The following is a 22,702-nucleotide window of genomic DNA, read 5'->3' on the forward strand; positions in this document are numbered from 1 at the left end:
TGCCATGGCCAAATCAAGTCCCGTAAGAAAAAACACTTCATACATAATTAATCGTTGCTCACGACATTGTAAATAAAATCAGCAATTCTGCCCGCTTTCGCTGGAATTAGATGCTTGCTTTAAAAACCTGTTCCAGTTTAACTGATCGATGTGGATATTATATGTGCCACGTCAACGCTTCCAAGTTGCGCGAAAGAGGCACTGACATAATTAAAGTGCATTCCTTGAGGACACGACCATGAGTCTCCCTCTTTCGCTGGAATAAAATGCTTGCTTTAAAAACCTGTTCCATTGAAACTGATCGATGTGGATAATTACATGTGCTGCGTCAATGCTACCAAGTTGGGCGAAAGAGGCACTGAGAAAGTAAAGTGCATTTCTTGATGACACAACAATGTGTCTCAAAAATTTTTTTTCGTTTATGCATATTTCTCCCACTGTTCTCCACGCCCAGGACTGATATTTCGCTTCCAAAAGAACGCATAGACTGGCATATAGTTTTCTTCAAAACAGATTGCGGTGGTCGTTTGTATCCTTGTGTTTAACAAAATGTACACTAGATATGATTTATGTTCTTACTTTGGTTTGGCGCCTGCCCTTCCGAACACTTCTCTGTACCAGCATTGTACTGCTCAAATGGACTGCAGCGAAGAGCACGAGGCACGCCGCAAAAATAAGAACAGCTTTGGAAACCAATATGGATCGCTGAGAATCTGAACGGATCTGAGGTGTACGTCGAATGTGCTTTCTTTTTAATAGCAATAGCCCTTTTCGCGGTCAATTTTTCTCATTTGCTTTACAATGTAATCCAACGTGGATGCGAGGCAATTTAGGGCTAAGACTACATACAAAAAAGCTCGAATTTGCCTCACATACATGCTAGATTTTATTGTAATGCAAATGAGCAAAGGTAACCGTGAAAAGGGCTATTAGGATTAATGACAAAATGTATGCAAATCAGTTTTATAAGATGCTAGCGACTGACAAAGTACTTATGAACGGCAGGAAGGAAGGAAGAGGAAGAACCGATGATGTTTGGATCATCCAGCAACACATCTAAGTACTTTTTGAGGGATTATGTAACCATAGCAATGGTAATCTTTCCACCTGTGGGAATAACATGTTATTTTTACGTGTAAAATAACATGTTATTTTCACGTGTGAAGATATCATGTATACGCGCGACAGCTCACCTGGTATTTCACTGGTGTTTATATAATAAGTATAAATATTTCTTGTATACAAATGCTTTTCACTACTTTTGTTTTGGCTCGGCTAGATCTATATATTACCCAACATGTAAATCAGGACACGCAATAATTGAACAAAAACAAGACCACCAAAGGCACGAACCTGAGAAAATTATCAAAAACTGCACCCTTGCATTTTCGAATGCCAAATATTTCTTTAAGCTTAGAAAAACATCCATATAAACAGGAACAATAAGCCAGTTAAAGATTAATGACATTGATATTTTTACCTACGATGAGAAAATCTTAACTGATCTGACTTTCTGGATTATTGGATAATACAATTCAAGAGATTTCATTGGTTGGGCCGTCATAGGATGTAAGTAATAACACCATGCTCTGCAAACATGCTAAGCGTGAGCGTGATTTTTTGAAGGCGTTTTCATTTTTTATTCTTTGGGGCAGTTTTCAATCACTGACTATCTACTATCTCATATTCAAGGCCCGCTCTTGAAATGATTGTTAGATATAAATTTGTGAATTTTAACCCTGAGCTAGTGTGTAATGAAAACACAATATGAAACCCGATTTGTATATTCCAAACATGTTGCATCAATTAAAATCGATTGCTCCGACCAAACGTCAGCAGAACGCGATAGAAGATTGCGAATCATATATGTTGAAAAGATTATATCTCAAAAGGCGCTAAAAAGCACTGGGCCTAAAAAGTTTCGATTTCTATTCTCGATCTCATTAATAATTCATCCATTTTAGACAAAGGAAATCATGACCATGGCGGTGTTTGGATATCTGATTTTAATTAGTGTAGATTTTTACGATTTTGTCTCTCCGTTTTCTCCCTAATTTTAGTTTCGATTGGGAAGATATATCAAACACTCAAGACAGTGTTTGACCACATTCCCAAACACCTCCAAGACACACCCCAGTGAAATCAATTTTTGTTAATTGTATAAGAAATAATTGTCCAGGGATCAATCTCACCTAAATTGGACTGTGAACCAGGTAACAAAATTGGACCATTAAATGCTGAAAACTTATTTACTTCAAATCAAAACTACCAAGGCAAACGTGGTCACGTATCCAAACTGCATTTATGAAAAAGAGTCACATGTACTGGATCTGTTAAATAAAGTAATGTAATAAAATCTTTCGTGAAATTTACACTGAATGTCGTCTGATGTCCACTAAGGGAAAAAACCTTGCCTCCAGTAGAGTTAATCTAAGAGGTCCATACAGCTGGAGTTTTTCCCGGTTTCCATAAGTAGCCATAAGCGACTAGGAGTATTTCTACCTCTCCCTGAATGAGATGCTAGTCCATCTCAGGGCTAAAACCCAGTAGAGAAATTCACCGGTACCATTTATACGTGCGCAGCTGGGTAGAGAAAGGCACTGTGAGAATAACGTGTGTTGATTAAGAACACAACACAATGTCCCCGGCCAGGGCTCGAGCCCGGACCGCTCGATCCGGGGACGAGCGCACTAACCATGAGGCCACCGTGCTTTCACATCTTAATTTAGAGCACAGTAAAAAAACCTGACCATCCGGGTAGGAACCCAAACCACTCGCTCCGGAATCCTATCCTATTTGGCCTCAGTTCCCTCCCGCAAAAACACTTTTAATTCAAAACTATTCAATTTGGCATAATTAGTCACTTTAACTACTCTAGAAAGTACTACGGCGCTTGTTATATTTTTCGACCTTTTGGCATGCACTGTAGATTCGAAGGCTCGCGCCTTTGTCAGGGAATGAGCTGCTTTTGCAGCAACTTGGTAAAGACATTTCTGGTGCAAAACAAAACAAAACAAAACAAAACAAATTTTGTTGAAAATGTCATTGTTTTAATCAAAATAGATTTATGCAGCCTCCATCGGTTTATATTTTCACTTGGAATGACACTCTTTGAATAAGCGCCGCCGCGTTTTTGGCAAGAGGTGGCTGGCGTCTACAATAGAGGACGTTGTTTGTGAGAGCAGTATAGCCGCGCTATCTTGAACACGCCGGGTTATCTAGACAGAATTCCAGCTATGTCGAATTCAAATCATTTTCCCTTGAATATACTTTTTCAGCCACTTGCTATCTTCCGTTTCCCGTGAGAAAGTAGAGTTCAGCTGTATTTCAATGTCAGGAGTAATCAACGGAGCCGCTCCTCAAATTATCCACTCCTCGGTCTTAAATTCAGCTGGCTGGGAATTTAACTAAGACAGTGATACCCTTACTGGGAATTTTCCTCCACACGAAACTTGCTGGGTAAAAGTTCTGAAACGTAGTTTCCTGGCTGGGAAAAAATTGAATTTTTTACAGTGCATTCTGGAATTCATTGGCCGGACCGTGTTTGATGGCGACCACATAGGCCATGTGGCGAGTGTAAATTAATAAATCTTTTGTTAGCCGCACAAGGTGACTAATAAATGAAAATTTGTTGGCAAACAAAGGTGTACTGTAATAATGAAGTTAAGTGTTGTCTTTGTGCTTTGTGCTGTCATTTTGGAGTCAAAATTAAACATATCGGCAATATTTTAAGTGTTGATTGGTTTACTTTAACACAATCCGTACGACAGTCAACATATTGGCCGAATCAGATAGGCTGGTTGGAGTGGTAGTTACTTTTCCTATGTTTTTACGTTCTGCTCAGGATTCTGCTGTTCCAAAGAAAGCTCGGTAAGTATTCTATCTACATGATGGTTGTTTGATGTTAGTCAAGGACCTTTTGAAAAAAAAGAGAATAACAAATTTACTTTAGTCCTCTGAGTTCAACTTTGGCAAACTGGCGGGCACGCCGCCATATCATTCAAGTACTGTTGCACTCTTCCAAAGCCGCGCAAGTGATAGAAATCAGGAGAGATCACAAGTACAAGTGTCTCAACGTATTTATTCAAGTTGCTAGTAAGTAGCTCATGTAGTAATAACACTTCGTTGCAGGAATCTACTCCTCGCGATTTAACTATATTTCCAGGGTGAAAAAAATCACTAATTCAACCCCCATCCATTGTGAAAGCAATTCTTCCAACGCTCAGATCGGAGTTGAACAGTGTGATTGCTTTAAAAATTTACTTTTGTTCCTTCGCTTTTTTCCGTCGGCAAACATATAAACACATAAAATCATCTGCGCGGCACCTAGCGATCTTTCGATTCTGCCTGGCCTGATTCGCGGACATTGTGCTGTTTTAAATTATTTTTAGCCCGCGAACAGGCTCCCGGTGAAGACGGAAAAAAAAATTCGGCGAGCGCGAAATAGAAGAATGAGCGAAGCAATCGGGGCGGGACAGGGGAGCTCCCTCGCTTCGTTCGGGCTCACCGGGAGCCTGTTCGCAGGTTTAATTTTTTTATGTGGCTCGATAGGATTTCAACATTTCTTAGTTTACAATAACCTTAATAGGAATTCTTTCCTTTTCCTATAATTGTAAGCATTTCGCGATCTTTATCAAGTAAAACAACCTGCTTTGAAAATGCGTCTGACAAAACTCTATACATTTTCCTCAAACTCTGTATTTGTTTTTGCACAATGCCAACGAATTCGTACCAAATTAACGTTTTACTGCGAAATTTCAACTGAACCCAGTTTTTTAGCGCGCCTTTGACCTTAAACCCGACTCCTTGTCGTCTTTCAGCTTGTAAAATCTGTTACTATTAAAGGTACCTGATCTCTTTTAAGTTGGGTTGAACTTTAAAGTCCAAAACTTAGTTGTGCGATTATCATTTGACTTACAATCCAGAATTTACTAAAGCACATCTTTCAAGATTTTAAAGATTCACTGAACCCTAAGGCACTTTTAAGCTGCTTGAAACATATAAGGTGAAGATATCAGAAGACTTGGTATAAATTCACTTCTGTAATTACACTCATGAACTATCTTTGGTGATTTTCCTGTACTCTCGTCCGCAAAGATCAACTATGGATGCAAATTCATTTTCTTCCCTAGCTTAAGAATCTTCAAATGGAGCTCAAGTTCGCTATCCATCAGTTCTAACGCGTCCATGTACCCCATTAGAGCGTCTTCTATCTCGCCATCAAGTTCTTGCTGCCTGCAAATTAAAAAAGAATACCACATCAGCCTGATCCCACAAGCTCTTCCTCTTCCTCTTCCTTCCTCGTGCCTTCTCCTGGTTTTCACACGGCCATTTTCACGTTTGTCTTACATTACTGATTCGTTGTAATGAGCAGTGGAAACCAGAATCGGAAGGCACAACTCGGAATCGACAACTCAGTGGCCTGTGTTGCAGCAAAATCCCCGGTTTAGACAGCCTGCGACGCAGGCTACAAATTGGAAGCTTCCGTAGAAACCCTATTTGAAACGTGCAATCAACCATTGCACAAAAATTATAATAAAAAGAAGTTAAACCACAACAGCTCTGACGATCAGTATGGTGATATCTACTACCAACAGTTATCCTTTAAAACTGCGAGGAAGACAGCGTGATAATCAGCCAACATGGACGAGGTAATCGACGTCATTTTGAAAGATTAATTTACATTGTCTGACATTCGGAACCCATGCAGAATGTACGCGGATGATACCAGCCTGACGCTTGCTAGTACTGATATTGAGCAAATAAACAATCGCCTTAATCACGATCTGAGCAATGTGTGCGAATGGCTGTCTGCTAACATGCTTACCCTAAATATGACAATTCCATCAAGGCAGAAGTTATCGCAATTTATGGAAAGTTCCTCTCTTACTATAAACGAGAACGCAGTTGAACAAGTTACCTCCGCTAAATTCCTTGGAGTTTATGTCGATCAAAATACAAACTGGGAGTGTCATATTGAAAATATCTCTAAGGTAGCTTGTGCCATTGGTGCAATGAAACGAATTCGGCATCTCACTCCATTTAGTGTTTTAATTAAAGTTTATAATAGGCTTGTTCAACCACATTTTGATTATTGCAATGTAGTGTGGGGTAACTGTAACAAGGGCCTTTCTGAAAAACTGCAAAGGCTTCAAAATCGCGCAGCTCGCACCCTAATGTCGGCGAGCTATGGGAGTAATTTGGATGATTTGTTCTGGGCACTAGGGTGGCGAAGACTCTACTATCAAAGATTGGAAAGGAAGTGTGTCCAAATGTATAAAAAATTGAATGGTATGACACCTGATTGTCTGAGATCAAGATTCGTATATCTTGACAACGTAAATGCCTATCGTTTAAGGAATACCGAAAACAAATTAGTTCTTCCACAACCTCGAACTGATTATCTTAAGCCAGGTTTTCGTACAGCGGAGCTCAATTGTGGAACAACTTACCTGTAGACCTAAGACAAGCAACTTCACTGACCGATTTCAAATCTAAATTAAGTCGCCACAGTTTAAAGTAATATCTTAGTTTTAAGTAAAGTTTTAGACACGGCCTCCATGAAAAGCAGTTTTTTTTTATTGTAAGTAGGCAGATAGGTAGATAGTCCAGTAACTTTGTTGACTGATGGAAAAATCGGTATAAATAAAGTTATCTTATCTTATCTTATCTTAACTGATTCATTTATCCATGAATATGGTGGCCCATCAACGCCATAGAAAAAAATGCTTCAGGATGGTGTAATTTTTTAAAGTACGCGTTTCAGTTTTATTTTTTCCATAATATTATTTGATAGTTTGATTTCATTTTTATTAAACTGCAGGTATTTGAGACTAAGGACGCCCTGACTATATACGGTCATTATGCCAATTTGTAGAATGAAAACATGTTATGTTGGTTATATCAAAATCATACGCAGAAATAATTAAGATATCATTCAGAACTCAGCGTGTTTGTTACCTTGCGCTGTTTAGACACGCCTCGTACTGTTCATGTTCCTCTTTGCTTGTTACGCATGCGCATTTTTGTATCAGAACGAGATCGGAGACATGTACCCCCATGGGACACTGACGTACAGACACCTCAGCTTCAACCTCGTCTCCTCCACTGTTTGTCGTCTTCAAGTCGCTGTCATAAGATTAAAAAAAACTGCAATTAGATAATAAAAATTAAACAAAAGCAAAACATGCAGCGTAAGTGACCTGAACTTAAATTAATGTCAGTGGAAAAACTCAATGCACAGATGATTACTTATATTTTCAAAACTTAACCCCGCCTCACGGCGACCCCTTTAACACGGTCTTCATTACGCTCAAGTTATTCTGGCCCGAACAAACGTCCAGACAGTCATTTTATTTAAAATTCATGAACGAAACGAATGAGAAGCATCTGCAGAGCTTACATTTCAGGTGAAGGACTTTCGTTTCTGATGTGAAAAGAAGCAAAGTCTTTCACTAGTTCCTCTCCTTCGTGTTCTTCATCAATCGCTATAAACTCTACTAGTGTAGTTGGTGATGGAGCCTTTCCAAAGAAAATTAAGATAAATGAACCATGATTAGTGTAAAAAAACAACAACAACTTGCAAGGTACAAGTTTTCAAGGGATATCTATGCACATTTTAATCCATATTTGGTTCTTATTTTTTCATTCCAGAAAAATCATTTTATTCGTCTTGATCTTCCTCAATTGCGTTCATCGATTACAGATTTGATGGCATAGCTTCCTTATCCTAATAAGAGGAATACAAGTTATATTTAGCATGGTTTTCAACTGAGTATCGTAAAACGAAAACCAAACCAATTATTCCACCCAGTCACAAAGACAATACAGTGGACCAATCAAAACTCGAAGGAATGGCATTTAGCTTAAGTAAAGCGCAGGAAAACGCGCAACGAGTAAATCACGATTGGTTTTAGTTTTACTTCTGATTGGATAAAAAATTGGCGCGAGTTTTTTAACCCAATTGTGAAGCGCAGTTGATGCAAAACCGTTGCTTTTTGACACTCAAATGAAAACCGGTCTATAGTACACAAGACAGTTTAAACCAGCAAGTGACAGGCAAGGTAAGTACAGCTTGAAACACACCTTAACAACCTGCTTAGGCTGGAACCTGGTTGTATCCTTTGGTGTCGGCTTAATGAACCTTTCGCTGTCGATTTTTGCTTGAATTTTCTGCCGAGCATTCATGTTGCTCTCGCTTAAAGGCATTGAATGAAGTAAACCCTTGGGTAACGCCATTCCTTCATGACTTGTGAGGATCCCCCCTGGGGGATATATCCCACCGGGTTGGCCTGGTCCTGATTGTGCCGCTTCAGCTGCTACTAAATTCTGAGCTCGAAGAACCTGACAAGAAGCAAACAAACACAAACATCGTGAATCAGTTCCGCAATCAGGAACATTTACCATTTACCATATCATTTACCCATTTCCAAAACCGAGAGCTAACCGTAAACAGGCTGACCGGAGCGTTATTCACGCTAACCAGAGCGCTATTTAGGCCTAAACGTGGTCTGCAGTCTGCAAATGTTATATACAGCCTTCAGTAATCCAAGAAGAATACGCAAGCAGTTGCATAGAAGGCCGAAGTGTTCGTTAATTGGAATTATGATGGCTTAGGGTGAAGGACAATTTGGTAAATAGAGAATTAAAAGAAAATTTCAAGTACCAGAAAATTACCAGCAGGAATTTCCATCTGAGTATTAGCCCCAAAAGGAAAATTGGGGAACAAGTACATCGACTCTCTCTGGAAAGAATCTTTGAAAGAAAACATATACTGATGATGATAAAATATGCAATTAAATAAGAGAAACTGCAGATGTCACTCATAATATTAGGCTAAATACTTACTCTAGCTTCAATAGCAGCGTGATCAGTCGCCGCAGAACCCTCGGGTGCCTCCACAGCTTCTTGGCTGTACATTAGATTGTGGTCGCTAATTCCAAATATGTCTGCAATAAAACGGGTAAGCAGACAAAACCTGGCTACGTTCTATGGTTGCAAAGATATGCAAGACATGCTACAGTTTAATTAACACAGAGATAACTAGATCCACTTATTGATCTGCAAATGCTGCCTTTGAGCACAGTCATGATCATGAAGAGTAGAATTTCTCGTGAGGTGTGATCGGTCTCGTTTAGAGTTAAAGGTCTTAAAAGCCAGAAAATGCTGTGAGATGCCATAACCGTATATACACAGTCTCTTAAAAAGGACACGCACACGCGACAACCCATCGGAGGGTAAGCACGTGTTAAACGATCCGGTGTAGTATATTATTTGATGTTGATATTTTCTTGAAGCACTCTTTACCCAAGATTTCTTTTTGCAATATTGTCACAAAGTCGTCCACATTTTAGCAACTTACTCAATGTCTTCATAAACTTGATGTGTCTATCAAGTTCCCCGTCTGTTTTTCTGTGACATGAGTGCATCTCCTCCAGTTGCATTTGAGTTTTGGATGTATAAGGATCATCCAGTGTGAACAGATCACGGAGTTCTTGACGTGAGAAATATCTGCAAAATAGTCACAAATCATCCTTTTACCTTCTGCAGCTTTAGAATTTGGGTTTAAAGGTGGTGCATCATCGTATTTTTTTAAACAATACATAGGTGAAATATACACAAGCTGGAAGTCAGATAATTAAAGTAACATAAGTGCAGAAAATAGCCAAATACTTTCAAAAACAAATTGAGAAAGGAAATTGGTGTTCACGGGAGGCAGAGAAACTCGATTACCTTTCTTTTCCGAGTACTTCTCTGATTTTGAATGCATGGGAAAATAATTTCCGTAACACTTAATTGCTCAAGACACAATTTGCAGTAAGTATACTTAAATACATGTCAAAAGAGTTTACAATTAAATTTAAAGGGATCACATGGAACTAGTAAAATTTACAGTTTCTCCTCTCTTTCGTCTCTGAATTTCCCCAGAATATGAACTAAATGTATTAAAATTGTAAATGCGATTGAGTGTCCCCTCTATACGTTCAACTTTTAATGATAAATTTGTGGTGCTTAAGTTGTCGATCTCGATCTTGCTGAACGTCGCTATCTTTCTGTTTTAAAGGAGCTCAGTCACGATATTTTGGCCATGTGCAAAATTACCTTTGAATTGAGGGAAACCTGAAAACAGTAGTGTACTAAGATAGAAAAACACCAAAGAGATAGCAATAAACCATAAAGGAACAAGGATGGTTTCGGATGGAGAGGATTAACACGGATTACAAACGACGAACTTCAAAATTTGGGCTTAGCTTTTCAAGGTACCCAAATATCTGGGGTTTTTTTGCATAACAGTTTGCTACTGTAAAAAAATATTTTCAATGTCTGTTAAAAAAATGGCTTTCATAGTTTTGACGAGGATGGCTTTCCCCTGAATTATTATTAGCTCTTCATCTTCTTAACCCTCTTCTCAGGGTTCAAGAAAAATAGGTTCCTCCCCACCCCCGTCGACTTCCATAACACCCTCACTCCAAGATAATTGACGCGTTACCTAAAAGGATTTTTGGACGTCCCTGTAGTCTGCTTCATCAACGCTTCCTTAAAGATCTGCTTGCGGTAGATTTTTTCTTCAAGCGTCCCACAAGTGATGAGGCGGTAAATAACAACAGTCTTCTTTTGTCCAATACGATACACCCTGTTTACAAAACAACACGTTGGTTAGTGTCTTTGCTATGTTTTGCGGAAAGCCTTTGGCAAGTTTTGGAATTAAGCATGCAGCCTTTTCTTATCGCTACTTCAAGAGGCCTTTCGGAAAACTAAAATGTACGCCAGATTAATTAGATGGAACATTAAACCCTTCTACGAATGTCAAATGTAAAAACACAACTGGGAGCTAAAATGAACTGTTCAAACATACGTTCTTTTGTAGTGCTATGGGTCGAGCCTTTCGGTTTATTGAGCTGTGACCTCAATACCAAAGAAAGGACAAGTTTAGCATATCAAACTTTGGCTATTGCTATGGTTTGAATTTTTAAGAAAATGGACCTATTGTTGAGCCGTTGAAAATTTCGCTCGGGCTTTCGGGTAAATCCAAAATTTAGTTCGCATCCGAAGTGGAGATACTTCGTTTGAGATCTTTCGATCTTTCTAAAGAAACATCTATTACTCCCTAAAAGTTTGGAAGAACCTTTTAATTAGGCTTTGTTCGAAAATTTTCAACTGCCAGATAAATTAATCTTCTATCAGACTGAACCCATATCTCCTTGTAACACAATGTCCCCGTCCGTCCCCCGGTAAATCTGTCGTTGATGAAGGCTACTATATCCTTCACCCACCCTGAGAAGGGTTGATTTTGCCATCAACTGGTCATTAACGACGGTTTTGAATCTCGCGCTCGGAAATTTGCCAAGCGTCGGTTCTTTAAAACCTTTGTGACGTTTGTTTTCTAAATAGAAAAATCCCACAAATGGTAAAGCTTGTTTGGGAAAAACTTCATCAGAGCAGATCAATGTTTTGGCCTTTGTATCGGTTATTCCCCGCTATTACTTTCCAAAACGTCAAGTTAAGTTGAGGTCACCATTTTTAAAGGGTCACTACTTTAGGAATTTGCTGAAAAGTGTACAATTTGGTGGGTTATTGTTACTGCGGGAACATCATCTGACCTGTCCACAGCTTGTGCATCAGAGGCGGGATTCCAACTAGGATCAACTGTGGAAAAATCAGAACCAAATCAAGACCAAAGACAGATTGTAAATTTAAAGTATGCAGCTTACGAGAAACTGACATCGTAAGATTTTTCTATCAGGGTCAGTATCAACTTACAGATTACCACACGATCAGCTTTGGTGAGCGTAATGCCAACACCGCCGACCTAGAAAAGAAATCACAAATCAACAATCCTAGTCAAAAGTCTTGGGGCACTTTGCACTTTTGCCAACACATAAAATTTATGGTCTTTCCGTCCATCTTCCCCGCCCCACCCCCAACACAATGTTGATTCATCCAAAGTACACCCGCTATTCCAACATTGCTTTGGGGGAGGGGGGACGTGGAAAATTGAATAATGACCTCCCACTTCAAAATAATGCGTCACAAGTTCGCATTTTGACAAGTGTCCCAAGGAGTTTTGGCCAGGATCAAAGTTAGCACTTCTCACCCATTTCTTCTCCCAGGCTTTTTTTTCGCGTCACGCTCTACGTACGGACTATGAAAAGAGGGACTGCTCCTACATGTAGCTCCGGCTGTGGCTGACACATTCTGTATTTTTTCTTGATTTCATGTTTCCATACTATGCTAACCGTTTGTGCGTTTGTATATGTGTATTTCGGTCATTTAAAAGCAGTATTAAGAAAACCGGAATGCTTAGGAGTCCATTTCTACACTAAGGATAAGAATGCCAACTTCAAGGTGTGGTTAGACTGGTGGACGTGAAAATGTCGCTTAGCGCATAACCTCTTAGCCAATGCAAAATGAGAAAAAGTTTATTCTCGACTTTGATTCAACTTCATGCAACACTTGCTGCCGTGAAAACATTGCTAGGAACTTTCAGTTTCGAATGTGTGAACTACGTTCTTTTTTTTGCAACTTTACAGTGCCACAACTAAAATGGTGAGAAACATTGTACAAAAATTGCCTTTTTGTTCAGCTTCTTGCACTGAGATTCACCAGGCTTGAAACAAATTAAACTTCTCCCCGAAGAGCCAAATGAGTGGCCAACACAATACTAACATTAGATTCATAAATCATCAGGATTAGTTTTCGAAGCGTGTAAAAAGGAAATGCATTGATTGGGTTTTGGACCTGATTGGGTGACAGACATCATTGAACAAACAAAACTCTTTCAAATGCTATGGCAAAAAAGCTAACGACAAGAAAACAAATGTAAAACTAACACCCTTGCAAAGAGTCAGGGAACTAATTGGTTTTAGAGCATGTTGGCATAGAATTTTAACAACTTACTTGTGTGGTAAGAAGGAAACACGTGTAGGATGAGTCGTTCTGGAATGTGTTGATGATATGCTGTCGCTCAGCTGTGGTTATAACGGTGCCATCAATACGAAGAATCTTGTGACCCTAACATGAAAAGAATTCAATATTTATCAATATTAAACTTAACTATCTTTTAATAGTAGTTTTTTTATCAAATAGTCTCTCAGTGACAATGTACCTGTACCATTAATGCATTTCTCCTCTCAAGTGCCTGATGTTAGAGTTGTCAAACCATCATTGTCTTAGCTTGTCTTCGATTGTCTAAAAGTAACTTCTGACTGAACATTTATTCTAGATATAGATCGAGGTGTTTCCAATTCTTGATCGTTGGCATCAGTGTTTTTTGATGTACAACTGAGAAAATATATCAAGCAAGAACCCAAGACAGTGTTTTATCGCATTTCATATCACCTTGAAAATTGCCAAAATTACTTCTTGCACATCATATTTTTTAACTCCCTTCTGAGAGTTTGGAAATTTCATGAAACACTCTCTCTCTCGACCTCAATTTACTTATTTCTTAAAAATCAGACCCCCTCCCAGAGACACCACTGCTAATGTATCGCTGAATGCACTAAAATGAAGTACACATAAACAAAAATAACAATTATCCTACCACATGTGTGATGACCCTCTGAATAATGTCCAGCATTTTCCGGGACTGACTAAACACTAGGCACCTATGGCCCTCAGACTTAAGGTTCTCTAACAGTGACACTAAGAAGACCATTTTTCCTGACTCCTGAGTGAGCACTTTGTCAGAAGGACCCAACCCCTTTGGTTGAGTGGCAAATGATCTAGCACTATCTTCTTCGCTGTCCATTTCAACAAACCTGGAAAATGAGAATTTTCATTATGTGAATTATTACTATTGAGAAATTACAACTTTACCGTCATGAATGAAAACATATAATCGACCTATACCCAATTCAAACTACTGGAAGTAATTACTGTTCAAATTGACCTTGGCAAAGTCATATCCAGTCATCGCTTTCCTTGGCCAGCAGTCGGGAAACGAGCGACCCTGGAAGGTTCTGAAATATAAGACTAGCTTTAGCCTAGCTGACACATTGCTCCATCGTGTCGCTGATGTTTTACTACCAAGCAAAATCGAGCCTTTACGAAACTTCCCAGAGTTGCTCGTTTAGTAAAGCTTGTGGAACGAGATTGTATGTTTGAGTTAGACAAGGATCACAACTTTCAAATTGCTTACTGTGAATTGCAAAATTGTGCAACAAACCTGGCTTCTTCGTCCAGGCCAAGCTGCTCACAGGCAAGAGTAGAAAGAAGACGAGGGTGATCACAGATCTTCTTTAACACATTCAGTTCGGCCAGTGGAGATCGAGTGCTCATTAACATCTGCAATAAGGTCGGAACATTTAAATTCCTTTTTACTGACCTCTAATCTTTTTCTCTTTAACTAGCATCATAGTCCTCATTTACATGGACTATAGAGACATTTGTTTGCTAAACAGGTCTGTGATATGTATTGTTAAGGTCAATAATTTGCTCCATTGGCCTGAAATGCATGCAGAGAAGTACTGATCCTGATAAAAATATTGCTAAGTGCAACATTATGTAAGGGGAATGTCTCTCTCCTACAATCATAGCCAGCTCAGAGCTGACAGACAATAGACCAGTTTCAATATATTAAAATTCAGCTTGGCAGTGAGGCTTAGAGGACACAAACAAAGGAAATTGAATGATCATTTTTATTCATTTCTTTTGTTTCTGTCCTCTAGGCCTTACCATTAAGCTGAATTTTAACATATTGAAAGTGGTCTATTCTATCAACTGATGCAAATAAAGAATAAAACTCACACACACACACCAATTCCAATTTTATTCTCTGAACATAAATTTTTCACTTTAATAAAGGTCACCTGGAGCTGACATGTAAGAAAAAGTAGTTTTTCATGTACAGGATATAATGGTCATCACAACTATACATGCAAATCCAGAGAGTAGATTTCTATTTTTAACATTATGGCAAACTTTAAATGACCTTCATTACTAAAATCATTCACATATAATCCCATAACCCTCGCTAATTTTGTGACTAATGATAGACTTAGGAAAGGACCTCTCTGTATATCACCAGTAGGTGAGAGAGCCTCCTGTAATAAATAATATTATTATAATAATTATTATCATTATCATTATCACTATCACTATCACTATCACTATCACTATCACTATCACTATCACTATCACTATCACTATCACTATCACTATCATTATCATTATCATTATTATTACAACATACCTCTTTCACTCGTTCAAGACCCAGAAAGTCACTGTAGATTTTTATTTGGCTGTCAGACATTTTCAGCCAAATGACAAAGTCATTTTTTCTTGGTAAATCCTCAGGCATTCTAAAAGATGCAAAATATTAAAAATTAATAATTGGTCCACTGTTCCTTCTTTAAACAAAACTGGACTTTCAGCGTAAGATGAAATAGGAGGTAGCAGGCCGAGGCTTCCACTTCTCATAATGATGGTTAATTAAGATTGTTACTTTCCCGCACAATGAATCATTGTCAGTAATAAAATAATAATGGACTTCTTTAGGATTGCTCTTATAGTCCAGTTATTTCAAGGGAAAGATGACTGGCTGTAAAGTTAACTAAATGATTGGTAAAATGCTTTGCTCTCTTGATTTAGAGATTTGCTAAAAGTGTAAAAGACATGACATGACATACAGTCAATTCAATGGTGATTTTCCTGGGTATTTAGAGTTCTTTTTTCCAATATGTTTTAATGTGTCCAATATTTTTTTCCCCAATATGTTGCATGTAGATTCAGGTTGTATATTTACTTTAAAGCAGGCCTAAAAATATCTCCTGGTGTGTCAGGTTGTTTAAACATTTAACCATGGATTAAGTACAGTGAGTTGTAGTAAACAATGGTGCTTACTTCTTGCTGCAAATAATAAAACATTGTCTTTCTTGAGTTGAGGTCAGAGCTTGGATTTGGCTTTTGATAGTCACAGAGCAGGTCCCAATTTTTCAAAGACTGGATAACGCTATCCACCGGATAAGTGATTATCCACTGGATAAGTGTTAACAAAACAAACCACGCTATCCACTGGATGGTGATTTATCTAGTGGATAGTGTCATACTCCTTTCAAACAACCCAGGCCTGAGTACTATGAATGAGCTATGGTATAAATAATACTAGGTATAAGTAAGTGTGACAACAGGGGTCATACTTAGATGAATAATTTGGTCTGTTTTCTTTTTCTGATTCTACTGATTCATCAACTCCATCAGTTTCTGTTTCGTTGTTCTCTAGTACCATTGCTTTGGTACGACGCAGAAAGTGTGGCTCAATTAGCTTGCGTAAGCTTTCTGACATCTCATTTCCAATGCGCTTTTCATAAGCACTGGCATCCCTTTCTCTTGCCTGAAATCAGAAAATGGAAAGGACAAGATGAACAAATGTCAAATGTTCTTCAGATTACAGATGGAATTACATTAAGAGAAATTACCAAGTTCAAGAGTGAAGACTAATCTTTTGTTTACATCTGTTTTTATCCGCTTGGCAATGTGCATCTTCATTCCCTCTCTATGAAGATAGAAGAAATTTTAAGAGACTCGAGAACAGAATTTTTGTGGACAGTTTTTTGGAATCAGGATCATTTAAGACAGATTAAAACTACAGGCAAGGGGAAAACAAAAGTAATTAAAAGTAGTTAATATCCCTAATGAACAATTCCCTGATGCATCTCATGCTGTGACAGGACTAGCGAGTCTTTAATTTGCAACACTTGACACAATGAAGCATTCATGGATCTCATCCGATCTCTGCAGGTGCCAAACATAATTTGACAGCATTGCAAAATAGTTAAATGCAGTCATATGCCATTACCTGCTTTTTCGTGCCTGTGCTGTAAAATTTTCATGAAGGTATCAAGTATGTAATTCTATTTCTAAAGACAATAAGACCTGTGGTAAACTGTGGAGCAAGTCAGCAAATTGTGTGTGCATCTAATTAAAACTACTTGTAAGAATCCGTTTCTCTTATACATGTATTCTTTTTCTTGGTTTTTCCTCTCTATATTCTAAGTACATCTTTTGATCTAGGAGAAATAAATTGACTGGATGACTTTCTTGAAATTTTGTGAACTAACCCTCACAATCGGATTCTCATACTCTTGCTTGAACGTGCGGGATGTTCCTAACAGCTTGCCTTCACAAGCAAAGTCAAACAATGCCCACATTTCCTGCCAAAAATTAGTCAGAATAGGTCATCTATCATTAAACAAAATATCTCATATTCTAATACAGTGGCATGTACTAGCAATTGAAGAGTTTCTGATTTGTTTATTTATATTAAAGTTATTCAGTCAAAGTGCTTTTAAAAGGGCATATTTCTAGAATTTTTTATTCCATAATGGGGCTGTGAATTTCTCTTTTTAAACACATGAAAAGAAATAAGCAGAAGTGTGGCCTTGAAGTGAGTGGTTCAACATTTTTGTCCATTGCGATACAGTAAGACTTACCCTTAGGTTATTCTGTACTGGTGTTCCAGTCAGAATAAAATGGTATTTTGCAGGGATTGCTCGGAGGTTTTTGCTGGTCTTTGTTGCTGTGTTTTTGATTTTGTGACCTTCGTCCAAAATGATGTAATCCTTCAATGAAAAAACAATCCAGGAAAAAAGTGTTTACAAATTGCACAGTTCATCCTGGCTATTTTGATTAAAAGATCCGTCACACAGTGCAAATGTTTTAATACATATAGGACTGATCCTTTCATTTCAACAAATGATATACAGGATATTTAAATATAAACTCACAGTGCAAGTTTTGCAAAAATTTAATAAATGACAAAGCGAATACTCAAACAAAGCCTCTTGGATGAAAATAGACTAATCAGAATGTTAAGAGCGGTTTTCAATTGAGTGTCGAAAGTAATTAGACAATTACTTTGGTTTTGGTTTTGGTTTTGGTTTTACTACGGTTTGAGATTGGCTCAGTAGTCTAATTGGTAAGTAATTGGTTAGGTTTTGGTTTTACGACACTCAATTGAAAACCACTCTACTACATGTCATTGATGCTGATCTTTTTTATAAACAACCAGTGAGTTTGACACATCCAGACAATAGAGCTACAAACAAAAGTTTTCCATCACAAGAAGCCAAAAATAATAAAGATTAATAATTTATAAGATCTGTTTTATTTTGATGTAGTTTAGATAAACCATGTTAGAATGACTGTATATGTTACTTACCCATGTTATTTCCGCCAACTTTTCATGGCTTGTTAAAATCAAACCTATGAGATATAACATCAAAGAGAACTGCTAGTTGGAAGAAGTGTTCTGCGACAATTTTAAAGTAAACACAATAAAGAGCTGTGAAAGAGTATCTATATCAACAATGATTTATTTTCAGCTTGCTTCAGCTTAGTGCTCATAAGTTTGGTGATTTTGGTGGACATAGTTGTGGCAAAAACTAATTGAGCTAACTTCAATTGTAATAACAAGTATTTCCAGAAGTGACTCATGCTGTACATTTTACCTCTGTAGAGGTTGCTGGAATCTAATTAAACTTGATATTAACATAACTGAGTACCAAACATTATCAAAATAGGTGACAACGTACAAGAACTTGCAGGTATTGTATAAATAGGGTTCTGTAGCCATTCACAATCAAAGAAACTATGCAAAATGCTTAAACTTTTCATAGCCATGTCAAAAGATAATGAAACAATACAATTGACAAACTCTGGTGAAACCCTTGCATTGGATATGTGACAGAATTCATGACAATATTTGTTGTTCCTATTTTAACCTGATCATCATAAACCTATTCAAGACAGGGGTGTAGCCAGGATTTTTCAAAGGGGGGGGGGGGGGGGGGGTTACACTGTGTCAAAGTGAGGGCACTCACCAGATTATCATGCCATTCTTGCCACCTGTTGTTGGTTGTTTGCTTAAAAAAGGCTTACAAAAGAGGGGGTCATGGGCACCCCAGTACTAGCTAAGCCCCTCATTTATAAAAAGAAAACATGACTGACAATAAACCTACCATAGGTCGTCAAACAAACACCCCATCGTCTTTGAATTTTTTCTAGGTTTCTGAAGCGTTCCTTTTTGTTCGTTCCATGAAAAGATTTTACACGAATACCGGGAGCCCTAAAAATGACAATTCTTACGCATTATTTCATTATAAAGTGGTTTCTATCGTTTGAAGCGACTAAAAATAATAGCAGTCCAGCACCTGGCTGTGGTACTCATTTAGCTTGGAGAGTATCTTGCTTGACAATGAACACAACACAGTCTAATGTTTCTACACATTGTTAACCCACTGCTATAAGCCATTTTGGTGATGAGTTTATTTACATTGAAACAATAATGCTTCTATTTTGACATATTTAGAATAAATAAATAAATAATTAAAAGATAAAATATCTTGAACAGCTTTCTGAAGTTATCAGAGCCTGACATTGCACGCCGAAAGAGGGCAACATGAACAGCTTGCGGTGCATTTTAATACACCTTTGAATGCATGATAAGTTATAGACTGATTGATGAGTCTATTACACCCTGGGTCAGTTAGAGTACTGGTCAATGGGACTGAGTATGATCATCGAAACTTGACTCCTACCATTTGTTGAATTCATGTTCCCAGTTTGGCATCACTGACACTGGCATTATAATTAAGACCCTCTTGATCAACTTTGCATCAAACATACCGGCAAGGAATGATATGACTTGAATAGTCTTCCCTAGCCTACAAACACAACATTTCAAAACTTCGTTAATATCTTTTATTCATTTTCAGTTAATTTTTCCTTCTCTCTTTAACAGTCAGGTGACCATAAGTTGATTGTGGAGCCAAAAGATCTGTCAGTAAAAGATTTTTGATTACAATGTTTTTGTAACGAAACCAAAATAGCAGACCTGGAAGCTTATTGTTAACCCTGAGCCAACCAGTCATAATATTTTTCAATTCTCAGTTGAATCTTTGACACCTGTGACACTGTGACCAGACAGGTATCACTGATGGCAGAGCATTAATTTGGTACACCTATACAATGTTTAATAAGCACATCACTGTGCACACTATAGTATTGTTCTCACCCCATGTCATCAGCGAGGATGCCTCCCATTCCTTTATTAAACAAACTCCAAAACCAAAGGATGCCCTCCAGTTGGTATTGATATAAGCACTTGTAAATCTCTGATGGCAGAGAAAAGCCTTCACCAACATCACAGTAAGACATTCCGTCATCATCACCATCACCATCTTCTTCTTCATCACCATTTCCCTCTTCTGCCTGTCCCTCTTCCGACTGGTACATTTCTATAGCTTCCTGGCAAAAATTATGAAGGGACTTGAAAATTTACCACCTTAAGCATAATTAACCATAAGAAAAATTTTGTGATAAGTCCATCAATTGAATTGAAGTTACTGCATGATATCTCCCTTATACAGCATGTTATTGACAGAGACATATCTTCACATGTCTTGTTTTTTCATCATTCACTTGTGCTTTCAGAGAGAAGTTGTTTGTATAGACTTTTTACTTTCAAAGCAACTTTTTATTTATCACTCCACATATAGTCAACATGTTTATGACCCACAGAAAACAACGAGACTAGCAAATCGAGAAGCTGAGCAATGTTACCATTCACTGGTAGTTTTTACAAAACCTGTTCTGCAGTGTCTTCAAGGAAGTACAGTGCAAAACCTACCTAGATATTTTAAACTCTGTATGAACTGTGGACAAAGTTTATTTTAAAATAACCTGCAAAGGCTCACTTTGCGCGGACAAAGAGCTTTTTAATGCTTCAAAGATTAGCTTTTGAAATTCCCTGACAGTGTTAAAATTAACGTTTTGACTTCTGGTTATAAATTAGCACTTCTGGTTATAAATTAGCAAATGAGGGTAGTACCTTCTCATGACGTCTCAATGTTTTATTTATTAGGACTGTTAACTACAGTTTAACTTTTTATGGGACATACAAGGTGCACACAATGAGAAAGCATAGACAGCTGAATGGCAAATGTTATCTTTACCTTGACTCTTTCAATTTTTCTCAGCAACTTCTCAGACTCAAATATCTCATAGGCTCTCTGAAATAAGTCCAAGGCTTGTTCAAGACATCCTCTTCTTCCTAATTCTTTGCCTTCTTTAATCAAACAGTTGTACTTGACCTTTTCCTCTTCAAGGTTGTCAGGCTTCGCTAAAGATGTCACTGTAAAACAGACATGATGGCATTTTGCTGTTGTTACTTTACAAGTATGTTACCCTAAAAAATACCTGGACAGCTAAAAATAGTGGTGTTTCACCCTGAGCACCTGACAGAGACCAAAATCTATGATTTGCACTCCTAAGTGAGATGACAAGTATCCTCAATCTTTTCATGTGGCAGTCAGTGCCCAACCCACCTCCCCCTCCCCCTCGGGCCCAGGTATTTTTCCTTCAATCAGTAAGTAGTGAACAAACCAACCTGTGAGCAGGCATGTTTTTTTTTACATGATCCTCTTTATACTGCAATTATCTTTCTCGCTTTTGAATCTCTCTCCCAACATTGAAAATGTGCAGTTCCAGAAAATATCCATACTCCCCCCACAGAAGGGACTGTTTAAAGGTTTACGCCTAAAGTCGATTTGCTACAAACTGAAGTCATTTCGTTGCAAAAGTAAACTTGAGGAAATATTCCAACTAAAGTGTTTTCACCTTCGTTAATATGTTCAGTGATTCTGATTTTCAGGGTCTCTCATCTTCAACCCTCTCTCACTCCGGAAGGGAGGGGACATAAGAGACCCTGGGTACGACGTTGCCATTTACGGAACCACTAATAGATCGTTTTCACGTGACGTCATCAAATTCCAAAATCCAAAACTAAAGAGCCACGAAAATTGTTGGTGGAGCACAGAGCTCCACCAACATGGCGGCTCCATAACTGGGCTCTGTAAATTTGCGCAAAACGTTTCGACGAATAGCTGAAGTTTGGAAAAACACAGAGACCCAAAACTGGGAGAAGTGTCTTCTTTACCTGTCTCCTATAATATTAAAATTTCTTGACTTTATCCACTGAATAGTTTTCGATTTATTTTTTGGTTGCGTGACAGTGAAAAGCAACTATTGGAACCACTAGTTTATTGTGTAGCAAAACTGCTTCCCTCTAGTTCAAACGAGGTAAGAGGCGGTTGTGTTGATTCGCCTTCAGTTTGTATCGAATACTTTAGATTTGTGTGGAATCGACTTCGATTTGTATTGAAACGAACGGACACTTAAAGGAGCACAGTCACGCTATTTTGAGTTATTTTGGCCACATACAAAATCACCTTTAAATGGTAGGAAACCTGAAACTAATAGTTTAATAGAAAAACACCAAAGAGAAAACGATAAACCGTAAAGGAAAAAGGATGGCTAAGGATGGAGAAGATTAACACGGATCACAAACAACGAATTTGAAAAATTGAGGCTAGACTTTTCGATATGCGCAATTAAACCATAGTTAGTGGATGATTACACCGTGACTGCGCTCCTTTAAGGTTAAATTTTGGGTTCGGTACACGGGTCGGATGGGCGCTTTCAGTGCAAGAAAGCTGTTAATTGGTTTGTGTAGACTGACTGACCTGAGTGATGACTTATCTCTTTAGCAATAGTGAGACCTTCCAAGAGTTCTTTGGTACCGTCTAACAAAGCGTTGTACTCGGCCATTTTGAACCGATCCTCGACGATTCTCGAAGGAAAACACAATCAAATGCGGCGCCAAAACTTATATATGACTTCTCACGTGACTTTCCCTCTAGTT

At 38.1% G+C, this 22,702-nt stretch overlaps 1 protein-coding gene across 1 annotated transcript; it reads right to left on the reverse strand.

Moving 5' to 3' along the window:
• Positions 1–3,028: 3,028 nt before the first annotated feature.
• On the reverse strand, positions 3,029–22,696 carry LOC110056344 (DNA excision repair protein ERCC-6-like). Its single transcript, XM_089281760.1, has 22 exons — positions 22,524–22,696; positions 20,955–21,133; positions 20,015–20,247; positions 19,539–19,664; positions 18,960–19,066; positions 18,161–18,204; positions 17,433–17,561; positions 17,061–17,153; positions 16,140–16,333; positions 15,194–15,302; positions 14,168–14,286; positions 13,544–13,760; positions 12,898–13,011; positions 11,761–11,809; positions 11,601–11,646; positions 10,490–10,633; positions 9,362–9,510; positions 8,848–8,948; positions 8,086–8,343; positions 7,403–7,521; positions 6,961–7,128; positions 3,029–5,235 (listed from the first exon to the last, which is right to left on the reverse strand). Exons 1-22 carry the CDS (start codon positions 22,606–22,608, stop codon positions 5,103–5,105), a joined length of 2,916 nt encoding a protein of 971 aa, XP_089137886.1. The 5' UTR covers positions 22,609–22,696; the 3' UTR covers positions 3,029–5,102.
• Between the last annotated feature and the right edge of the window lie 6 nt (positions 22,697–22,702).

Source organism: Orbicella faveolata, unplaced genomic scaffold (genome assembly GCF_042242905.1).
Source record: "Orbicella faveolata isolate gen_17 unplaced genomic scaffold, um_ofav_v1 contig_5, whole genome shotgun sequence".
Lineage (NCBI taxonomy): Eukaryota > Metazoa > Cnidaria > Anthozoa > Scleractinia > Merulinidae > Orbicella > Orbicella faveolata.

What these genes read in the sequence shown, in the direction of transcription:
- LOC110056344 (XM_089281760.1), bottom strand. Translation starts at nt 22,608, where the DNA reads ATGGCCGAGTACAACGCTTTGTTAGACGGTACCAAAGAACTCTTGGAA. An exon ending in AGAGGGTCATCACACATGTG is followed by an intron (nt 13,012 to 13,543) that starts GTAGGATAATTG and finishes TTTTCATGTTAG; the next exon opens with GGTCACAAGATTCTTCGTAT. An exon ending in GATGCACAAGCTGTGGACAG is followed by an intron (nt 10,634 to 11,600) that starts GTCAGATGATGT and finishes TTTTGTAAACAG; the next exon opens with GGTGTATCGTATTGGACAAA.